The sequence below is a fragment of the Zonotrichia leucophrys genome, chromosome 15 (assembly GCF_028769735.1).
Source record: "Zonotrichia leucophrys gambelii isolate GWCS_2022_RI chromosome 15, RI_Zleu_2.0, whole genome shotgun sequence".
NCBI classification, from domain to species: domain Eukaryota; kingdom Metazoa; phylum Chordata; class Aves; order Passeriformes; family Passerellidae; genus Zonotrichia; species Zonotrichia leucophrys.
In genome coordinates, this window is record NC_088185.1 from 5,431,050 (window position 1) to 5,454,786 (window position 23,737).

At 46.2% G+C, this 23,737-nt stretch overlaps 1 protein-coding gene across 3 annotated transcripts in view; it reads left to right on the plus strand.

Moving 5' to 3' along the window:
* Positions 1-10,665: 10,665 nt before the first annotated feature.
* Positions 10,666-23,737, plus strand: part of ULK1 (unc-51 like autophagy activating kinase 1) — a 75,241-nt gene continuing 62,169 nt past the window's right edge. Inside the window, exons 1-4 of one of the 3 annotated variants that reach the window (XM_064726704.1) lie at positions 10,666-11,104; positions 11,244-11,438; positions 12,238-12,330; positions 12,427-12,468. In XM_064726704.1, the coding sequence (XP_064582774.1) occupies positions 11,051-11,104; positions 11,244-11,438; positions 12,238-12,330; positions 12,427-12,468 (384 nt within the window). In that variant the 5' untranslated portion in view covers positions 10,666-11,050. The remainder of the gene's footprint in view (positions 11,105-11,243; positions 11,439-12,237; positions 12,331-12,426; positions 12,469-23,737) is intronic. The other 2 variants (XM_064726703.1, XM_064726705.1) reach the window with 2 other exon arrangements.

A 23,737-nucleotide genomic window follows, 5' to 3' on the forward strand; every position in this document is an offset into this window, starting at 1 on the left:
TTTATGTAGCTACAGAATAGGTTTAACAGTGCCTGAAATCATTGCTCATTGTGAAACTGAAACATGTTTTCATGACTTATGTTCTTCTGAAATTTTTCATCTCCTCTCTCATCTGATAAGCCATCAGGCAGGGATGCTGGCAGGCTTGTCCACCACCAGTGGTTCTTCATTCCCACTTGCAACCTGTGGCACCCCAGTGAGGAGCATTTGTATGGAAACAAATATCAGGTCTGTCAGGTCTGTTCTGAGCAGCTGAAGGAGTTTGGCTATAAAGAAACTGAAACCTGGGTGTGGTGTGGTGTGGTGTGCTGCTCAGGAGCTGCCAGCTGGGATGCTCAGGAACTCATGATGCCCTCACATACCCATGGCCAGGAGCAGGCAGGACATTCCCTGGGTGATGCAGGCAGCTGTGCCTCCTGGCTCACAGGGAGCTGGCCAAATGATGACACAGGGCACACTTGATTTGCTGTGTAACAGCAGACCCTCTGTGATTCAGATAAGAGCACATTTGTGTTGTTAAAATGGTATCATTTGCTCCAGGACCTATTTGTGCATAGTCCTTCTAAAGGAATCCAGCCACAAGAATTTCTCTGATCGAATCAGGCAGGTTGGCTCCATGTGGGTGGGTCTGTGGGAGGCAGTTCTCATCCTCAGTGACAGAGCTGACTTGCAGTGCTTGGCAATGTTTGTGTTTCCACTGTTTCTGGGATATTTTCTCTTTATATAAGTATTTCTTTAAGTGCTCTTGGGACATCCTATTTAAATGTGAGAAACCTTCCTCTGAAGCTCACTGTCAGAAAAACTAAACCTCCCATCTCCCAAGGCCTGTTCCTGCCAGCTGTCCCTCCCCTGGGATGACAGACTGAACATGCAGGTGTGACAGGGAATGAGTGTGCACCTTGCTATGGCTGTCCCTACCCTTGTCCAGTGGCCTTGTCTGTGTCACAGTCACAGGGGACAGCTCTTGTGTGCTTTACACAGCAGGCTGTGCTCACACAGGTATCTGCAGCTTACTGCTTTATCATGGCCTCAATTTCATGTCCTGTGATGTGACACATTAAATTGATGTTACACATGTCTTTCAAGTTGATTCTCCTCCTAAGTATGTTGGCTGGCGTTATCCAGCTCCTCTGCTGGCTCAAGTCAGTGTAATTAGAATTGTTTCATCTGGCTGAGGGAGGCCCCAAGCTCCCATATGGGTGCTACAGTAAACTGAGAATGGCTGAGTAAGTTCTGAAAACATACAGCCTGAGGATGATGAAGCACTTGGGAGTTTTTAATGAAAGATATATTAGTTAAAAAAATTAAGACTGTTGACAAAAATATCTGATTCTCAGTGTAAAATCTGAAATCTAAAGCAAGTTGTGCCAAGCTCAAAGCCTAGTCTTGTAAGCCACAGGATAATATCCCTAAAAATCAACAAGTTTTCTTAAAACAAATATTCCAGTGTTCCTCTCCTACTCCTAGCTGCCATTTAAACTCTATTCTTTTGCTTTTTGGTTTTCCCTCTTTACCCATCATATATAGTTTCTGAAGGAGAAAATCTTAAACACACAGTCAGTATTGGTGAAATGATACAATATCTTATCTAAACCAAACTGATTGCTATGCTTTGAATGGATAATGTACTGCATTGCTCCCCAAGCTTAGGTGTGTAATAATATGTCTACACAAGAGAACTCAAACGGGCCTTTAGGGTCCTGAATATGGAAAGGACCAGGCTGAGATTGAATGTCATGTTAAAATTATGGGGCATTTTCTATCTCCTGTAAGTCCCACAGTGGACAAGCTTTCCAATAGCAGTTCCTTTGTGTTCCTCAGAAATTTATACCTTTGACCAGCATGATCCCAGGCTTTCCTATGGCCTCTGTTACTGCAGCTGACCACTGGCCCCACAATATTTATTGTATTTCTTTACTCTGCAATTCCACTCACCTTATTTTACAGAGGGACAGAGCTATACAGGGGTTAGAGAAGTCTGTGCATGAGCTAATTCTCATTATATTGCTGCTAATGAAGAGGTGCCCAGAGCTTCCCAGGAAATTTATTGCAAAGCAGGGAGCACAAATGCACTCAGGACTTTGGAAATGTGTTCAAAACTTCTCTTCCATGCCCTGTCCGTGAGGTCAGACCACTCTTTTTGTAGTATTAAGCAAGTTCATAACCTTTTTGCAGAAAAGGAGATAGATAACCTTGTTTACCATATTTTATCTTGTGGTTCATTTATGGCTCCATTCTGGTTTCCATCTATTTGTCTGATTTTGTTTATTTGCACTGGAATGGAAGGGAACTGCAATTAAATACAAGTGGTATTAATAGCTTGCTTCATGTGGCTCTGCTTTCTGTAACCAGATTATATCAATGTTGCTATTCAAGCCTTGAAGCTGCAAAAAGTGTCCCATCCTAATTACATAAGCCCAGCTGAGGTCCCTTGGTAATAGGTGAGTGCCTAAAACTCTTCCTGACAAGTTTCTCACGAGTCAGAGGATGTTGGCATCCTGCTTATTATGCCATATTAATTTTAAAAGGCTCTTGTCAACCAATAACCCAATAACTTTTCTTCCCTCTGGGTTTTGTTAGGTTAATCCATGAGTCATGGAATATTTGACTATGAATCCATGACTCATGGGAAAGCACCACAGTCCTGGATGATCCTGCTGCCTGGTGCTGCCTGGTCAAGTGCCTTTTCAAGTGCCTTTCAGATGGACATCACAAATGCATCCTGCAACACTGCAGAGCATCAATAAACCCAAAATCCTCAACTAGGAAATATTAGTGCTAACCTGGCTTGTTAGCAGAACAATTCCCATTATTTGTACCCAGCTCTGGGAAGAGCATTGGTGATGGACAGAGAATTAAAAAAAAATCAAGATCAGGCTTTTTCCTCTTGTTTTTATTCAGATATTTGCTTTTATTAGTGATGGTGTCTTGCTGCATTTGACAAAGGACAAATGACAAACGCTGAACTTTGTACATTTCTGATCTTTAATTGGGAATAGCCATTACTGCATTAGTTGCTACAAAAATCAAAGTAGTACAGAAATAATGATGAGAAGGTCTTTTAAGGCCTTGTAATTCACACAGATAAGGTAAAGGGAGAGATAGCAATCTAGGGGACTGAAATACCTAAACACTTCTCAGAAATGCATTTCTGATTTGTCAGAATAGAGACCTTCAGTCCCAGGCAAGTGCTTCAGCTAAACTGCATTTCTGGGAAATTGCTCTGTGAATTTGTGGACTAGAGAGCTCAGTCCAAAAAAACACACAGAGAGAAAAAAATCAGATATCAGATTACAGATAATTTATCACCTTGTCCTTAGATCTTCCTTTGCAATGAGGCTACAAGTGCTGGAGTATAGGTATGGGTGGGTATGATGTCTTAGCAGAGCAGTTGTTTTTTTTTAATAGAAAGTATTTTAAATTTTTAAAATATATGTTTGAAAGCACTAAATACAAAATAAATCTTTCTCATGATCCACTGAGAGCTTTTCTTGCATGCCATTAATGGCTCTTCATGTGAGAGAATGGTCTCTCTGGTTTCCTAGAAATACACAAAGACAAGGAATCATTGCTTTGGGGTGCTGCAACACGGGGACAGATCCCAGCTGCTGCACCCAGCAGTGTCCAGCCTCTGCAGGGAGCTTCTGTGCTGCCTTTCACATTGCTGGGAGCAGCCTGTCCTTGTCAGTTGAGAAAACTGACAACAGATCCAGAGGAAGAACCCGAGTTTGTCTTTTTTCAAGCGACCTTTCTGTGTATCCATAGGAGTGGTACTACCAAGATAACCTTCAAGGCCTGTTTTTGGAGTAACTCCTCACCCTGGGCTTTTAGGGAAACTTTCAGCCTCTGCCCAAAACCAAACCACTGAAAACAACCCACAGAACAGGGGACAGAGCTGGCATGACACAATTTGCTTATCCAAGGACACAGTTTGTCCTTGGCTATGTCATTCCTGCCAGGCGTTTGCCCAACCTGTCCCAGGGAGCTCTAGCAATGATCTGGGCAGCCTGCTCCCCTCCTGAGCCCATCAGCAGGGGCAGAGAGCTTCTTCATCACTGGTGGAGCTTCTTATGGCTGGTCCTATCTCCTGTGGCCATTCCTTGCTGTTATTTACACATCTGTAAATAAAGGAAGCTATCATTTCTGCCCAGCTTTACACTGCATGAGTAAGGCCCTGGCTGGAACAATGCCTACTGAAAATTGTATGTGCTACTGGTCTGCTTGAAAACAGAGACACCTCCAAGCCAATTAGTCATAAAGAAGAAAGTTTATTAACAATCCCTTCCCAAGGCAAAGCTGGAAGCTTGCTGGAAGCAGTTAGGAATCACAATGAGCTGGTCCCATGAGGGACAGTGCTCCTGGCTGTGCCTCCCTTCTCCTGGGGCAGCAGTGCTCATGCACCAAACCCCAGAAGGAGCTCAGCTGCAAAGAAAATGCCTGACAATCCTATTTTTAAACTGGTGCATGTCCTTGACCTCCCAGGTTCATGACAGAGAGGAAGAAATGACTGTTCTATAAGCCTGCATTCTTCTGTGGCTCTTTGCTGTAAGCCAGCAGTGAAAGGGGGTTAAACCTGCTCTTAAATGGGCACCTCTTAGAGAAGGAGAAGCAGCCAGGCCTCTGATTCATAACAGGACAGATGCAGGTTTCTCTGGGACCTCACTGCAGTCCTGTAATGTTGTAGATTTCATTGGTGAATTTTGTCTCAAGGCTGCTTTTGAGAAGGATGGAGATGCCAAAAGTGAAAAATGTGAATTCCCTGTCCACCTGGATTGCTTTGGAAAGACTTCATTGGGCTGAAGGGTTCTTTCTGACCATGAATTTCAGCTTTCTGTTAGAGAAAATAGAGGGTCCTTAAACCTGGAGGCTTCCCCTGTATTAGTCATGCAGAGGCCAGGAAAGCAGGGGCTGGTGCTGGAGAGTGTTGGAGCTGCTGCAGAGCATCCTGCTGACTTGAATGGACACTGGAGGGGATCCCAGAGCCCAGGCTAAAGTGAGGCCCATATCCCACCCTGAACAAACCAGGACTGACATGAGGGACCCCATGGATGGCACACACCAAAGTGTGTGTGTGCTGTGGGGGAAACTGAGGGTGGTGGGAGTGGGTCTGCTCCCAACCAGGACAGAGACAACATCTTGTAAGGAACTGTACGATGAAACTTGCTGATTTATGGACAAGCAGTACTTGTTCTGGCAAAAAATAGCTTCCAATTAGCCTGAAAACAGACTGCTCTGGGTGGATTTGCAGACTCTTATTTATTGGCAAACTTCATTTTAATATAATCAGCTGCTTGGCAGGCAGGTTAGGTAATGATCCTTGATGTGAGCACTAACAGATTTGAACACTGAGCACAGCCTTTAGTGCCCAGAGCCCTCTGCCAGTAGCTGAAATGCATTTGATACCAAAATGCCATGGGAACCCAGGAAAGCCCTTGCCAGAGCACCCTGCTGAGTACATGAAAATGCCACCTTCAATAATTCACAATGTCTGTTCAGTAGGCTGGTGTGCATGTGCAAGGAGGGGGGTAATAAAACATCTCAGACCTGGCCTGCCAGGATAATTCAGTGGCTAGTTAAATCTCTCAGCACTATTAATCAATAGAGTGGCTCACAGCATAAATAAATCCAGAATGTAAAATGACAGGGCTATGGGAGTGCATGGAAAGCGACTCTCCCTCTCCTGTGGGCCATGCTAAAAGCCACACTGCTCCAGCAGGTATCTGAATAACCTCAATGCTCTAGTACTTCAAATATTCAGACCTCCCACCACTGCTATCCCATGTTTGAATGTCACCTAAATGTTTTAAACTCTGCTCTGTGTGTGATGCAGGGAGCTGGCTGTGAAAGTCAGGGAGCAGATTGCAGACTCCATCACTTAATTCAGTGTCTCATTTCACTGATCAGGAGCTGATGGTGTGAGTGGAGGATCACTCCTTTCCTAACACAAGAGCATTTTACCAGAGCTGGAATTATGTTTCTGCAGGTCCCTGGTGAGGTATGAACAATACTCTTGACACAACTTCCACTGCTGCTGTAAATCTGCAGATGTTTTCAGAGCTCCAGATTAATCTACTCCTTCAGCCTCTGTAGGAATGCAACACAACAAGGCAGTGTTCAAAACTCGCTTATCCTGGTGATTTTGGTGCAGTTGGACTGTAATCTCTGTTTTATCCTTACTGTAACTGAGCCAGAATCCAGCCTACTAGCAGACATCACAAACCAGTACGATTAAACAACATAATTTTAATTTTCCATTAAATTCAGCCTGTAGCTTCCCTTCTTCCATTCATTAATGCCAGGCTAATATTTACCTTTACAATTTACAGATATTTGTAGACCTTCCACATATTTCTTCCACCAAACTGATCTTTAGCCAAGCATATTCAGTACCTTCACTCTTTCCTGATGAACCTGGCAAAAATTCCAGCTTTCAGGTTAGTGTTGGCTCTGCCCAGATACTGGTGATTACGCTCAGCCACTGGGATGTTTGTGGAAAGCGGATGTGTAGCTGCCTCAACATGTCTAAATTTGCATCAGATTTTGAATCCACATGAATACAGAGTCTGCTTTTCATCCAGAGGTACTCTGAAACTCAAACTCTGATCTTTCCTCCTGTGCTACTCTGTCCATTTTCTTTGGCTGCGAAGTATCCAGTTTCAAGCGCACATTTCTGTGAAGAAAATAATTACCCAGCAGCAGCACACCTACAACTGAGCTATAGCACATATTAAAGCTCATCTTCAGGCTTCAGTGCTCATTTCACACAAAGAGGAGATGTGGGACCAATTATGAGGCTCAGCTCATGTGCAGTAACACGTTCAATCACATCTTGCTCATGCCCAAGCCTCATAATCCAGCACTTCCTCCAGAAATATTGATTTGCTGTCCTGTCCCTCAGTGCTTGTGTCCCTGGGGCAGTTGCTGTAATGAAAAGATTAAACAGGAAGGCCTTGGAGATTCTCTCTGTATCGAGCAGAAATCTGAGTTCAAAACAGAGACACACAGCAAGGGAAAGAACTTGTTCTTTGTTATGGTGTCTGGGCAAGGATTGCCCCATGCCTTTCAGTGGTTCTTCGTGGGTGCCTGCTGGGAAGGTTCTGATATCTCACTGGGCACTGAGGGGAACACCAGGCTGGAGCTGCTGAACTAGAAAAGCCAAGATAATATCTTAGGAAAGATGGCTGTCTGGCCAACAGAAGTGCTTGTATTAAGAAGATGGAACTGTCTAGAAAAGCATCATGAAAAGATGGAAATTTCCTGTCTTTATGATAAATCTATACTCTGAGTTTGCTTACATAATTCTCTCACACTTCTGTAGCTTTAACCAATTCCCCAGCTCAGAGATAATTACACTGTGCCAAGAGGTAAGGATGGCACTCTTGGATTACAGGAGGTAGAAAGAGCCATATTTATGACTCCTGATTAAAACATGGTATTGGAAAAGAGCATTACTTGAGTCATCAGGATATCACTTGACCATCGCTTTCCTTTACATTTAAATTAGAAAAAAAGAATAAAATTGCATTAAATTAAAAAGAGACTTTCAAGACAATATTCCAAGGCTTCCCACAGTGGGTGTATTGTATGCTTATATTATTCTCCACCCATTGTAAATCTCAGCAGTAGATCTTCCCCCGCTGATGTTTTGCATTAGTAAATTGAACTCTCTACTCTGTCCCCTCAAAGATTAATGCCTCCATCTGAGGAAGTAGTTGAATACGTGCTGGCAGTAGTGCTTTCATGATTAGCAAATGGGAGACTGTGGGAGGAGAACAGAATTTGCATGTGTTGGATGTTGGCCTAAACATACTCTCACTGAATTCTGGACATCAGGGAAGAATTGATACAACACAAGCTTTTAATCAGCAGACCACAGGAAAAAAAAATAATTGAAGAATTCTACATTTAATTAAAAAGCTTTTCAGCCCTCTTTGTTCCAAAATGAACAAATGTGTCTGCAGAGTGCACTCCAAACATCTCAAACCCATATTTGCTGTCAAGGGGCATTACATTTTATTAGTGGTCCTGGGGGAAGATTCTAAATTTTTGTAGAAGTTCAAAATACTTTCACCAAGCTATTTTTTTTGGAAGACACACCATTGAAAGATGTTTAATTGCTACAAATGTTAAACTGATCATTCAAAGTGCATGTGATGCCTCGTGTGCCCATGGCATCCAGTGCTACTTGGTCCTGATCCTAGCACAGACTTTTATTCTGCTGTCTTGAAGTCCTTTTGCTCATTAGAAAGCTACCCAGTGAGCCTGCTTAAAAACAAAACAAATTTGCCTAAAACAAAACCAGAATGTCAGCAGAGAGGAGGTTGGCTTTGCCACCTGGCTCTGTAAACAGCTGCATGCAAAGAGCTGCCTTAGGACCCACGTTTAGTCAAATCTAACTTACGTTTAACTTTTTTTTTACAACCAGCAGCATGTGAAGGAACAAATAAGCACACTCTGTACAGAACAAAGGACATTCATCAGTGGGATATTTTGGCCTCTAATTGAACAGCAGTCATATCAACTTCCTCCTTCACCCAGGACTGAACGTCTTTGCTGAGCTGGGGAAGGAAAAGCAGAAACACCTGTGGGCACTGCAGATTTTTTACCACAGCTCTTGCAAGAGTGCACTTGCTAACCAGAGTGCTCTGGCTGCTTTCCAGCCATGGCAGATACAAGATTTTTCCTGCTTAGAAATCATCTAAGTCGTTTCAAAACATTTTCTTCACTTCCTGCCCTAAACTTTTTCAACTGTTACCTTCTGCATTAGAGACAGTGGCTTTTAACAAGGGGTAAAATTAATTCCCAAGTCTGGCATTTGCCAAGCACTATTTTTTGATGATGTTTGACATTTTTACTGGTTTCTGTGTTCGTTTTTAAATTAACCCCTTATGATCATTTACAAAGGCCTGAAATTGTAGATGTGGATGATACAAAAGTGTGAAAGAAAACAAGTAGCTAAATATATTGTACTTTTTTAAAGGAGTTCTAAAATGAATTTCTGCTGAAATTACAAAGGTGCTCTAGTCTTGTTTTGGTTTAAGGGCTACTTCAACAGAGACAGTTTTCAGATTCCCACTGAAGAATTTCCTTGTCACTTTCACAGTTCCCGACAAGCACTGAACTGCTGGAATTTGACATGCCAATCCCTACCAGACAGGCACTTAGTACACACTGTCATTTTCCCACTAAAATTTGAAGTGGAGGAAGGTGAAGGTACCTGAACACCAGTTATGTGGGAACCAAGGACAACAGCCTATGGGCCAGATAGCATATCAGACAGCCACTGCCTTTGTGCAGATAACACGTCCTGACGCTGTGAAGTGCTGTTTGTGCCCGACTTGTGCCGAGAATGGCGATAACTGCAGTCACCCAACACCCAGTCACAACACCAGCACCCTGTGTGCTGGGTGTCTGCAGAGCCGCTGGCATCACCCTGGCACTGCGTGTTTGGAACTGCAGCACTGGCACCGGTCGATAGCCGGGTCAATACAGTTGGGTAAAAAACAAACTTCAGGCAGAGTGTGCGAGCAGCGGTGCTGCCCACGAGCAGCGTTGTTTTCCCTGCAGTTGGGATTTGACGTTGTGAGAAGTGTACAAACAGGAGCGAGTGCGCAAGCGGTGTGGGTGCTGCCAGGGCTGGTGGATTTGGGCAGCCTGGAGCAGAGGATGGGGCAAACCCGTGAGAGGTTCCTGACACGGAGGGAATGACCTGTGAGCACACACCCACAGGGCAGAGCTTGTGGGTCACTGCACAGCAAGAGATGGGATGGCCCAACCACACACCAGGCTCCGGCCAGGAAAGGTTTCTTATCACAACAGAGATTCCATGCCGAGCTCTGGAGCAGGATATCAAGAAGAGCCCATCAGAGGAGAGCTCCATGGAGGCACCCTGGGGCACTTCTGGAGGCCTGGCTGGTTCCCCAAGAAGGAGCCACGGTGCCCTGGCACGGGAGAGAGTGGAAAAGAGCCAGAGCCTGTGGAAGAGGAGGTGGGCTATGGGGAGAGAGGAAGGGGTGCTGGGGATGCTTAGACCAGGTCCACCTGGACACTTTACAGCTCCTGGGGTGAACTTCACCCAACCAGACCCATTTGTTTAATTGTTTGAAACATCAGTTGGTCTGTTCAGCCTGGAGGAGAGGGACAGGAGACCTTATTGTGGTATACAACTGTGGGGTTGGGAAGGGAAGTGAAAGGGCAGGCACTGATCTGCGGTGACAGTGACAGAACCCCAGGGGGATGGTCTGAAGCTGTGTCGGGGGAGGTTCAGGATGGATATTGGGAGAAGGTTCTTTGCTAGAAGGTGGCTGGGCGCTGGAACAGGCTGCCTGGAGAAGCGGTGACCACCGAGCCTGACAGAGCTCAAGAGCCACTTGGACAATGCTCTCAGGCACGTGCTGAGATTCTTGGGGTTCTGCTGTGCAGGGCCAGGAGCCGCACTTCAATGTCGTTGTGTGTCCCTTACAACTCAGAACATCCCATGGTTGTGTCACCTCCCAAAGGCCGGGTGGCTGCCAGGAGCCCTCCCGGGCCGGCGGCGCGGGGGCCGCGGCAGCGCGGCGCTGACTCAGGCGGGCGGCAGGCGGCGCCTTTAAATGTGCCGGGCCCGGCCGCTCCGCCTCAGGTGCCGCCGCCGCCGCTGCTCTGCCCGCCTGTCCGCCGCCTCCCCCGCCGCACACCGCGCCTGCGCCGCCCGGCGCTCCCGCTCCGCTCCGCACAGCTTTGTCCGGGCCCGGCCGAGCGAGCGGCGGCTCCCGCGGAGCGACCCCGGCCCCGCGACCCCGGCCCCGCCAGCGCTCACAGCCGGGGGCGCGGGCGGCCCTTAAGGTGGATCGCGCTTAAGGTGGAACGCTGCCGTGAGGCGGACCGGGCGTTAAGGTGGATCGCGCTTAAGGTGGACTCTCGGCGAAGCCGCGCCTGCCGGCGGGGGGGCCGGGGCTCGGCATGGGGAGCCCCGCCTGAAGCGGGGCCCGAGGAGCCGCGCCGGCCCGGCCCGAGGAGGAGATGGGGGAGGCCCGCTGCTGAGGAGCCAGCTTCGCCCCGGCCGCTGACAATGCCCGGCTCCCGGCCGCTCGGCAGGAAGAGGCAGCCCATGGACGAGGGCGAGGTGGGCAGCGCAGCCCGGAGCGGAGCTGCCGGGGCCGGCGGGAGCGGGGCTGCTCCGGCTCCCGACCGCTCCGAGGGGGGCGGTGGCGGGGGGTACCCCCGTCGCGTTTGGATTGGGAGAGGTTTAATTTTCTTTAAAGGCAGCTCCTTCATCACCGCCATCCTCCTCCTCGTCCCTTTGCAGCTCTGAAGCCGTCCCGGCCGCAGCCTCGCCGCCGGCCCCCGGGACCCCCCGGCGCAGCGCCATGGAGACGGTGGGAAAGTTTGAGTTCAGCAGGAAGGACCTGATCGGGCACGGAGCCTTCGCCGTCGTCTTCAAAGGCAGGCACAAAGAGGTGAGAATCCCTGCTGTTTATTTCCACCGTCCCCGCTTCTGCTTTTCATTTATTTATTTATTTATTGCTCTGGGCCGAGCTGGGGGCAGCGCACACCGGTCGCCGCATCCCCGCCGCAAGCGGCGGCTCTTGCCAGCCTGGGCATCACCCCGGGATTCGGGTGCTTATTTTTATTTATTTATTGTTCCCCTTGGAGTTTCTTCCAAGCAGGTGTGTCCCGGCAGGAGCCGGGCAGGTGGCTTCACCTTGGGGCTGGGAGGCCGTCAGCTGCCTCCCAGATCCACTCAAAACCCGTCCCCACCTCCAAAACAAGGGAGAAAAAAATCCCTACACACTGTCTATGAAAGGAACTCTTTAGTTTGTTTGGGATTTTTGTGCGTGTGTGTCTGTGAAGTCCTTTCCTTCTCCACTTAATTTTTCAAGGAGGAGGAGAAATCTCTTACTGGTAAATAAAAGGAAACCAATCCGGCAGTGGATTTTCCATCATTAGTGCTCGGGATAAGCCACGGCTCCCACAGTGCATTTATTTCTAGTGATTAAATAAGAGGATAATCATTGTATGAAGTAGTAACAAAACCCTAAACCTTGGGCTTTTCTCCTTGGGCTGACAAGCATAATTCGGGAAAGGGCAAGTCTGAACAAGTAAGGAGAAGGCATTAGGATGTGAAGTGAGAGGCCTTTACCGGTGCTGCAAGACACTTCTTTCAGTAGGATTTGTAATCTGTTAAGAGGCTGCTTATCCTAATATGAATGAATGGTGAAATTTACATCTGTTTGTGTTATTTATGTACTGTTTCAGAAACCTGAGCTGGAAGTAGCTGTGAAATGTATTAACAAGAAGAACCTTGCAAAATCACAAACACTGCTAGGCAAGGAAATAAAAATTCTTAAGGTAAAGGCAGCCTGACTTATTTTCTTCAGTCTTTATTCAATATGCCCTTTTTTTTGCTCCTAGCTTATGGTTTGTTTTTCTTTTTACTTTTTCTAGGAATTGAAACATGAAAACATTGTTGCCTTGTATGACTTCCAGGTAAATACATTCAATTATGTCAAAGCATTCTAAATTTGGGAAAAGTTGAATGCAGTTTGTGAAATTTCACTTTTTAACAAGTGTTTGTATTCTGATGTGTACTCGGCGTGGGGGAAGGGGGGGGGAGAGAAAGCCTTCTGATAAGTTATGGAAAGATAAACAAACACAGCAGATCATGTGTTAGCTGTTGGCTGGACCAGACAACTCATGTGCAGTTGGGAGTTGAGGTGGGAGCTTCTGCTCCAGGATGTTACACAGTGAAATGCAGTGTGGTGAATATGTCTGTGCTGGAAGCTTTTAAGTTCTCAAAATGTTAGAAATAAAATTACCAGTAGTTATTTTTGGCATGCCCACTTCTTTATTTTATTTTTCTGGTCTGGATACACTCCCTGAGAAAATTTCTATTTACTAGACCACGCAAAAATAGTGCAAGCATGACTTTGTAGCATATGATTGTCTTAGCTCCAGAGGATTTTAATTTGCATTTTTTCTGTTGTCCTTGTGGTCGTCACTAAGTGTTAAAAATTGCAGCAGACATTTTTCTTTCAAAGCCAGCCCCGAAGATCTAATCTAGAGGGGCTAAAACTGATCTGCTGCGAAACGTGAACCATCGACTTTTAAATTTTTTTTTTTTTACTCCTTGATTATTTGTTAAATCTTGCTTGACAACGGGGCAAGTTTTCTTTGCCGTTTGTGAATGATTTTTAAAAAATAAGTGCGGGATGCAAAGGCGGTGCTGGAGGATGAGGGGCTGTTCTCCAGGCGGTGCTGCTGGATGAAGGGCTGTGATGCAGGGTGGGTGAGCGCTGTGTGCCCACCCCCGGCCGGCCCTGGCGGGGCTTATCGGCCGTGTCCTGCTCTACTGTGGCCGGTATCACGCGTCCCGCAGGCCGCCGTGTTTGTTGACATTTCCTCCGTGTGCCGTGGATTGGCTCCGGTGGCTCCGCGTCAGCCCCGGCGGTGCGAGCCAGCCCGGCTGGCGGTGCCTGCTGGGTGCTGTAGTCCGCCGCTGTCACCCCCTGTCACCCGGTGTGCCGCAGACCCCGGAGCTGGGACAGCCCCGGATCCCTCCCTGTCGGAGCGGGGGGCCCTGCAGGGCTGCCCTGGAGAGCAGAATTGCTGCTGGGAAATCTCCTTGGAGAGCTGTGCTCTGCTGCTGAGCTGATCTGGCACAGCAGCCTTTGGGCTGATGAGAGCTGCAGAGTAGCTGGGAAAGCTTCCTTCCTTCTAATGCTCCTGGCACAGCCCACTTGGAGCATTAGATCTCATGGTTTGGGTGGTTTTTTGGCTTTTTTTTGCTTTTTTTTCATGCTCTGTGTCTACCTTCCTTATTTGCTTAATAACTTTTCACTTGAGAGTGTGACTGGCTGCTCCTGCACTTCATTTCTATGGAGCATTTATGCTTACTGAGATCTTTCAACACTTTTGTTAGATTCCTCTCCCTGCTTCAAATTGCTGCTGAGTAGGAAGCGACTCAAAGATGTTTTCTGCAAAAGGAGCAGTTTTATTGCTGTTGCATTTATAGAAATGTGTTTTTCTCCTTTTGTGATGAGCTTTGTTGTATTCTGTGTTCAGCAGTGTAGTCTGGTGAGATTTTAGCAAGAAGCTGTGTAAGATACCACAAAAGAGGAACTTAAGAATGGTCCAGGGCTCAAGGCATGCCCAGGTTTGTGCTTAGTTACCAGCTCTGTCTTAGAGTCCTTGTATGACCTGGGTAATTTGATTTCTCAGAGAAAATGAGATTATTTAGGTGGCATTGGGTGTGGGCTCTCCTCTGGTGTGAGGTGATCTATTACCAGACAGTCTGTTGCAGTTACCCCACATATGTTGTGTGTTTAGTGTGTCTGAGTGTTTGGCCTTGCTCTGTGTCTGCTTAGGAGTTGTGTGAGAGTAAATTATCTGCAAAGGTAAAAGTGCAGGTCTGTGGAAGGCTGGCTTCTACCTGCTTTTCCTTACTTTGTGGAAAAGACTACTACTCACATTGCTCCCCTGATACCAGATCAGGAGCTTCATTCATAGCTGCATATGTATTTATCCTCAAAAATACGACATTTGCAGTTAAGTGAATCCTTACTTGTAGGCTTTCTAAAATAGAAGATGTTTATTCTTGTATTACAACATAGAGCAAAAGGGAAAAAAAATACTTCCTGTGAAACTTATTGTTGCCCTGTAGCTTTGTCTGTCATTGCATTTTGTGTCCTCCCTTCCTCTGCACTGCCTGTCAACAGTGACTCTGACTTTTACTCGTGTGTTCCTTGCACACAAGGAAATGGTTACCAAAACCACAGTGGCTGTAAGCGGGTGATTACACCCAATGATGCTGCCATTTGCATTTTCCTGGTTAAAAACTCATGTTAGCCAGACCTCTCACTACATGAGATTTTTGATGTAAGGCTAGATTTGCTCCAGAGTACATTTCGTACTGACAAGCAGCTCTCACCCTGGCACCCTGAATTTATCCTTCAAATCTGGGAAAATTGCTGTGTTCCTTCTCATTTCACAGATCTTTGTGATATTGGTTCATAAATAATGACAAAATAAGAAACTTCCTAGGAATAAATGATTCTGATTAATGTTTAATCCATAAAAGTGCAGTGACTGGACTTTTACACATCCCCTTGTTGGAGTCCTTAGAACAGCATCAGGACATGAGAATGGCTCACAAAATGAAATATGCATATTCCCATTATTATGTGCTCTCATATTAATGAGAGGTGATGTTAATAGTTTAGGAGCCTAATGCAAGAACCCTTGCTCAAAAAGAGGATAAATCTTACTGTACCACATTTCTCAAAGTGCTGTCTATTTAGTGTCAGTGTGGAGTTGTGGTGTGGTTTTTCCTAGGCACAGGAGGTGTTTGGCAGACAGTAAAAGCTGTATTACACCCTGTGTGGGGTATATTAGTTGCTGCTGAGCACTACCTGACCCCTCAGCTGGCTTGCTGGGGTCCCCAGTCTGTAGCAAAGAGGAGCAGAGTGCTCCGGAGGCACATCTGGGTACCAGAAATCCTTTTACTCTGACAACAGCCAAATGAGCCCTTGTTCCTTAAGGTGCAAATTAATAACGACAAATGATGGTTTCTGCCAAAGGAGGTCTTGGTATGGAAATGAAGTTTCTTGGAAAACTGGTCTCCATGACTCAGGATCAGCTCAACTCTTCATGTTCATTGACAGGGGAAGCTTAGCACATGTGGGCTGGTGTGTGGGGCTTGCTTTGGTTTCCTGTGTGTCTCAGGACATGAAATCTGTGATCAGAGACCACTTGGTTAGCTGAGGAGATTGAATGGTAGGAAGGGAACCCTTGAACTTGTCAGGTCCTGGGAGCACTGTGTGCCAGAAAATTCCTTCCAGCACTAGGCAGAAGTTCCTGCATACATAGCTGAGATCTTTGGGCAGTGGGAGATTCTGGATGTCTTTCCCTCCCTGTTCTGTGCCAGCTGCCCCAGGTTGAATAGGTGTCAGCTGAAGGTTTCATATGTGGCTGTGTGGGTGCTAGGTCAGAAAATCTGCTGAATCTGGACATGTCATGCTTTGGATATTAGAAAGCATTTTCCTGCATGAAATAAGAAGGGTTATTTTACTGACAGATTTTCCCTAGTTGTGCACTGTGAGCTGAACTTGCTTCTTGAAGCAGCCTAGCTGTGACTGTGCTTGAGTGGATATCAGGTGGTTTTTGTGTTAGGTTTTTTCCCCCCAGTTTCTGGATGGGTGGGGTGGACTGGTTGCAGTAACAGAGCTGTTAAAGGCACACGAAACCCTGTGCTGTGACGTTTCTGGCTCAGCCTTTGTTACCTGAGGGTCTGCTTTCTACACTTTGGTAACAGGTTGATTTATTATACTCACCAGTTTGGGATGAGCTGAGACAAATGCTTTAGTCAGTCACCTGGTACAGACTCACCAAAAATATTTCTGCAGCGATGACTGTATCACCTGGAGACAAAGAACACAGAGTCCTTGCAGTGCAGATTTTTCTTGTGCACATGGATTAAGGCATGGGTGGCAGAACAAATGCTTCTCAGGTTAGTGATCAGTCACCCTGGGCTGGTCTTGAGAGCCAGATAATGACAGCCTTGTGTTGCTGCTGTGTAGAAAGTCCTTGTGATCAATAGAGCTGGGCTGTGATGTGATGTGCTGTGCTGGCTGCACCATCACCCTTTTTCTGATACAGAGCCTTTAGATGCTACTCTGCATCTTGTGTACGTGCCTCCTGCTGTCCCCCAGGAGCCCTGTGGACAGCAGTGTCCTTCTGTGTGCCCTCCAGCGCTGTCACCTCTGCTGCAGCAGCGCTCTGATGAGCGTGGGGCTGGGTGAATCAGTGCTGCTGCAGTGTCACCTCATGCCTGGCCACCTCTCGTGCCACCTCACGCAGGATCTTCTGTTCCTCAGGCACTGCTGTTTACATGCTCTGTCTCTGGAGACAGGGCTCCACTGAGGCACTTGGGATGACTGAAGAGGCACTCTGTGTCTGGGAGATTGCTCTCCTGAGGTCAGGCTGCCTGCTTAAACCCTGTTTTAATTCCATCCCCTAGCGAAGCTGGCAGCTTGCCTGGTGAGTGGGTGTAAAGTGCAGCTCTCTGAACTGCCAAGCAATCCTCTCTCTGTTTGTGCTGCAGACAAGAATGGGGTGTCTGCTGTCCTGCTCCGTCAGCATCCTTGCATCTGTTGAAGGGAATCACTCTTACTGAAGATTGAATCTGGCTTAATTTAGAGCTAAAGAGGAAAGGATGAAAACACAGCCACCCTCTGCCAGTTGTTTTGTAGGGAAATCCTTGGGAATTTAGTGGACCAGAATGGCCATGTTTGTGGAGAGCTGAGAGTTCTGTAGTGTTGAACTTTGATTTGATGCTGGCTTCCCCAGCCAAGTATCCCACTGTGCAGGTCACAGAAACATCCAGCTAATGCTGACCACTAAATATAGACCTCAGTCATGGGCTTTTTTTAGAGGGAGCTGTCTTGCCACATTTCTGAAATTATGGTCACTGTTTTACTCATGCTGTGTGTAAAGCACACACCTGTGTTCCTCTCACATGATTAAGGTGTCATGGAAGAGCCAGCAACGTGGTGGTTAATGGTCTCCAAAGCTCCTGTGGAAGGCAGCATTACTCAGCCTATAATGACAGATTAAGGAATGTTCCCCAGCAGTAATAGGAAACTGGAAGGCTGTTGTGTTCACAGCTTGATAGCAAAGCTCTGGTGGCTGCTGTTTGTGCTGCTGCTCTTGAAGCTCCAGCAGTGTTTCCACCATGAAAATTTTCCACTGTGTAAATCCTTGTGATGACTGAACACATTTGGAGTGAGCAAAGCAAGGAGGTGAAGATTTGGATGATGGATGGGAAGAGGTGTCTCCTGATCAATGGCTGGGTGGGATTAAATTCAGGTGGGAAAACACTGTTTGAATTTATGTCAAATATTTATAGGCTCAAACCAAAGCCTAGTTGAAATATTTAGTTTTGTGACTAGACTGAACTTGCCACCAAACTGTGAAATACCAATAAATCTGTGTGTCTCAAAAGCTCCTCTTAGTGCTCATTCTTGTATAGAGAATTGAGGGTACAACTCACTTTGGTGTGTCCTCCCTTCTCCTCCTGCCTTCCCACCTGTTGATACCAGCTGAAAAACTTTGCACAGACCAGCAAACAGAGGGCTGGCACTGGTGGTAGGAATGCAGACTGGATGGCTCTGGTTTGCCGTGGAAAAACACCCAGAGAAGTGGATGTGGGTCTTCCCTGAGGCAAACTGCCTCCATCCCAGAAGTGAGATCCAGTGGGAATGAGAAGCTAAGCACAGGGGTGGTCTTTGCAAAGGCAAGGAGAGGTTTTTTGGTTTGGTTTTGCTTTCAGAATAAGTATACATGGTTTTGCTTGATGTTTTTTGTTGTCTGGGTGGTAGTTTTTTTTCCCCCTGCTGTTACTTATGTTCACATAGCAGTAGCAAATGGCACATTTGGTGGAAAATGAACATGAATGATGTGATCTTCCAAGGCAAAGTTTCTCAGGTGCAGACCTAAACATACTTTGATTAAGAGAAAGCATCTTAATTGTCTTCAGATGTTAGGTTTCCTGTCTGAGAAATGTAATAACAAATGTTCACAGCAGAATGCAGTGACTCGCCCTGCCCATAGACAGCTTTGGAACCTCTGCTGTGCTTATTGTATAGCAAAGAGGCCCTTTAATTGTGCATTGTCTCCTGCTTTATCATGTGCAGACCTTTAATACTACCATAAACACAGAGATGCTGTCAAAATGCAGAGTGAGGATCTCAGAGCTGCATCTGTTTACTAAGCAAGGTTGTTTCAAGGGGGGCCGATAGAAATGAATCAAATTGTGCATCACTGGTTGCTCAGGGCAATAATGTTCAGTCTGGCTGCAGGAGCACCTGGCTTGTCTCCTAGCATCAGAATAACAGGAGGAATTAGGTCAGCTGAGCTGGCATAGTAGGGATCAACCAGACTGTGCTTCCAGTGGGGGGGAATGAAGGATGCATAATTTTGAGTCATTAGAGATCCCATTTAGCAAAGCATCTTAAAAACCTCCAGGAAGGGGGAGACTCCCAGCCAGCTCTGAGTGCATTGGTGGCCCAGGGTGTGGGAGCTGCTGGTGTGATTGGGACCCCAGGGAGCACAGGCAGGGCTGGGAGGCAGCCCAGGGGCTGTGGGGTGGGCTCTGAGTGTCCCTTGGGGGCTGTGTCACCTCACCCTGCACACACCCTCTCCGTTTGCATTGGATGCTCTTTTCCTTTGGTTGGCAATCATAGCCAGCATACTAAATATGTTCAGAAGTGCTCATTTCTCTGTTGTTTAAATAGTGCAGATTTGATCTCATCTTTCTCTGGCTTCCAGTAACTGGATTTTTTTCCCTTCTTAAAGCTGTTCTTATTTGAAAGAATATTCATGCTCTTTTATTTATACCCCTTGTTTCCACACCTTTATGGTAACAAGTGTGCTTGTTTTCTTAAATCTGGTGAATGAAGTATGAAATTAATAGATGAAAAAGAGACTTGGAAAAGCCAGTCACTCATTCAGCTGCCGTAGAAAACCCTGGGAGGTCAGACCTCTAATTTTCAGAGTTGCCTAAAAAAAAAAAAAAAAAAACCAAAACAAGCACACCAGAAAAACCCAAACCAAAACAACTCTTTCAGAGTATCAGATTGTGTTTGGTATATACCATTAAAAAACAAGCAATTCCCAACTTTATCAGGGGGATTATTAATCTAAAACTAAACTACATTAAACTAAAATCAAACCTTGTGAGTGAGTTACTTTGCTTGTATTTGCACATATCTCAATCAATTGATGTGTCTCAATGAGTGTGATTAAAACTGAAATATCCGCCTCAACTCTCAGCTCTCCCCCACTAACCCTGCTCACTTGGCAGGCTCATAAAATGCAACTTTAAGGTATGCAAGGATTTAATTCCACTACATGTGACTGAGCTTAAGGTAATGGGGAATTCAACCTTAAATGTTCAGTTTATGGTATGGCTGTGATACAAGAAGAAGATGAGGAATAAATACAGAAAAGCAAATTGGGTTTTGATTTTTTTTTGTCATTGTTTTTAGAATTCTGTAGTTTCCTCTCTTGATAGCATTAATACAATGCATTGTTGTTTGCATAGGAGCTTGCTTTTGTTTGAAAAAGCTTCTAGATATTCTGCCTGTTGGCAAAGGGGTAACTACTTCCACCCCATGTCAGAAAGGCCAAACTTTTCAGGATTCTGCTGCTCTTTTTTTTTTTTTCTACATTCTCTGCTGCAGCCTGCATTCAGTGGTCTTTGGGCTGTGCATGGCATGGAGGGCTCAGATGCTGTAGGAGCTGCAGTGTTACCCCCAGAGCAGCATGACTGCTGTAAGAAGGGGGTGCTTCTCAGTGCTCCAGCAGCACAAGTCTTAATTTGCTGCAATGTGGATGTTCTTGGTCTTGCCTGGCAGCTCTGTGACCTGTGAAACCCAGCTCTTTGTTTCTGTACCCCATTCTGCATCCCATGCTTTGGTTTCTGTGCTTGGGCTCGGTGCTGGCTCCAGCTGTGGCTTTGCTGCAGTGTGCTGCCCTGCAGAGGCCCCACAGGAGGAGAGGCAGGTTTTTCTGTCTGAGCTCTCTGCAAGTGTGCTGGGTCTCAGTGCTCTGTTTGAGCCCAGCAGTGAATTTGTGAAGCCCAGCAGCAGGGCTGTGACCGGCTGGGGGGAAAGGTGGGGCTGGGCTGAAGGAACCTGTTGGAAGCTCATGTCCAGTGGGAGGATTGATAAAGTTTGTTCAGGTCTCTTGAAGGCTGAGCTGCCTCTCCAGCAGTGATCCCATCTGGCTGTGGTGGTATGAGCTGCCTGGGAAAGAGCAGCTCCACGGACATGACGCTGTCCTGTTTGTTTTCTAATGTCATGCAAGCAGACTTTAGAACTGTTGCCAGGGGGATGGGAAATAGTCTCCCTCCCTTCCTGAAGCCTGTGCAGTACCAGAGAATGGTTTTCCTGCTGTTTTTAATCTGCCCTGCAGTACAACCTGTCCTGAAACAGCTCATCTGTTCTGCAGTGGAGAGTACAGTAGTGTCTGGAATGGGGCAGTGCTGACCCTTGGCATCACTGTTCTTCCAGTTGTACAAAAATCTGCCCGCTGCAAGGCCACCCATCAACGATTTTTGTGCTGCAGGGCCTCCCTTCTGCTTGCTCCTTGCCCTAGAGCAAGCTGGCAGGTCAGAAGGAAGCAGAATGCGGTCAATGGCCAACTGTGGGCCAGTTGTGGACAGAAGTTTGTGGGCCTTGCCAGGTCTTGTTTCTGATGTTTACTCCATGGGATCTACATTAAGAAATTAGAAGCCCTCATTATTTTGGGAAGTCACAGATCTGCTCACTCTGGAAATAACACTTTCCAGTCACTTGCAGTAGGTTTTACCTTTCTTCATCTGAGTTGTCTCCTGAATTGGAAGCCTGCTCAGAATGTTCTTGAGTTCCTTATTGATGATGTTCAGGAGGAGTGAGGAGGATGACCAGGGCCAGAGAACAGAAGGCTCTGAGACCTGTTTTTCTTTCCACTTGGGTCAAAAGGCATGTGAATATCTTCTATTTGCTTTAGATCAGTTTTCCAAAGGATGAGCAATGATAGGTTCTCCCACACTTCTGATTGATGTTGCTATTGTCCCTTATCTTGCTTTGTTCCAATAGATGCATCAGAAGATAATCCTTGCTTGTCATGACAGTTTTCCTTTCCCTTTTCAGAGGCTAGCCTGCTCAAGCCAAGCTGTGAGCCACAGTGAAACAGTTCTAAGAGATTTTACTTTTTGGAAAGTTGTTTTCCTCTCTGTAGAACAGCAGGTTTGTTTTTCCCAAACCCAGTCAGCTTGGGAGCCCCTGCCTGAGCTAGGGATTTTCCAAGTGCTATTGACCTAAGAATTGGCTTCTGTAAAGCAAAGTTGTGTTTGTTTGGACTGTGTTTGACTCCAGTGCCACTGTCAGAAAGCAAAAACTGGAGACCTCAGGTCAGAAAGGTACTGGCTCCATGAAATCCTGATGGCAAAACAGGAGGGTGTGATACACAGTGGTTCTGCTGCAGTGAGAAGGGGAAGTAACAAAAAAGAAATGGAAAAGCTTAGCTTTCAGTTGGTGTTATCTTCCACTGTCAGACCCTCAGCTTTATGTTGTGCTTCTGTTGTGTTGGTGCAGTTGGTGAAGTCCTGACCCTGCTTAGAGAGAACCATGTGCAGCAAAATTATCTTTGCTTGGCAGCATCTCTGGGTGCTGTTGGAGAAGTGGTGTTGAGCAGCTTGTGGGTGATATCTGCTGAGAGGCACAAACCCTCTGCCATCACAGGGATGCCAGCAAACACCCAGGAGAGTGGTAAAACAAGTCTTGAGTGCTTATGGCTCCTCTGCTGTAGGCAACAGGAGCCTTTCCAGCCCCTCAGTGCTCAGCACGTGGGTGCAACTCTGGAGCTGCCTTCATCTTCAGTGTTCTTCCCAGTTGTCCTAGAAAAGAGGCCTTGTGTGAGGTAGGAGTCATTCTTAGCTGGTTTTCCCCCAGAGTGTACTACAGGACTGCTCTCACACAGATTGGTGAGAACACTGCACTGCTGAGAGAATCTTGGAGTGTTGTGTAATCAAATTTCCACTTTTTGCCGTTCCTGAGCATCTTTCTAAACTTGGTGGCAGGCTGAGTTCAGGGGTAGAGTGCAGAGGAGGATTTTTTCTAAGGAAAATTCCTCTCTGAGACTTTTTAAGCTGTGGTAGGAGGATGACTAACTGTGGGTACACCCAGACATTTCCCTTTGGACACACCTAAACACACTCTTTCCAAGAAGAGGATCATGCCACCTTCCAGTATGGGTGGAGAGAAAATTTAAAGGGAGACAGGACTGTTGGGTCTTACTGTCCATAACACCACATCTCCTGGTGTCACAGTGAAGAATTGTAACAGAGCACAGTCTTGGGGTGATTTATGGTGTATTGCTAAATAAGGTTTCTTCATTTCTTTGTCCTCCATCAGCAGATGTGTGTTATTTGTAGACAGCAGAGGCTGTTGCCTATTTTTACACTCAATTAAATTGTAACTTCATCACTGGGGCCTCTGCTGCAAGAACAAGGCAGGCAGTGCTCCAGACTGATTAATTATCAGCTTAATGCCTTTGGCAGAGGCGTTTTGCTGCCATTGTGGGGCATGGTCAGGGTACTGCTGCCCTTTGTGATGACAGGAAAAGTTAGGGGTTGTGTCTGTGCTCTTGTCTCCATTGAGCTTGTTTAGTGACAGGATTAGGCTTGGCTGTACAGACTGGCACATGTGAATAAGAGGTCCAGAGGAAATGATCTGTAACACTTCTTGAAAATAAGCCTCTGCAAAAATAGAGCAAACTGTAATACTTTTCTTGATGTGGAAATGAGTGGGTTGGGCATTTTGCTTTGGTTTTCAGAGAAACTGGTAGCTTGCAGAATTTGGCTTGCAGTATTTTTTCCCTTGTTTTGTTAATGAAAAATTATAAATATAGTGGAAGGATAAAAATGGACAAGAAGTAGTTTCTGCTGCTGAATCAGCTTGAGAGAAGTCCATCAGCCTGTTTGAGAAACCAGAAGTCTCTTCAGACAGCTGAGTCTATTTTAACCACAGTAAGCTCTACTGGCTTTTTCCAAACACTAGTTTGTTTCTGCGACCCTTCTTGAAATAAATGTTTCGTTTTGTTGGCAAAATTTTACAGATCTTTCTTGTAAGTGGATCTTGAAATGCTGAAGCTGCACATGTGTTTGTTGCCTTGCTACAGGCAACTGTGATCTGAAAATACCCTTGCTAGGTGTTCT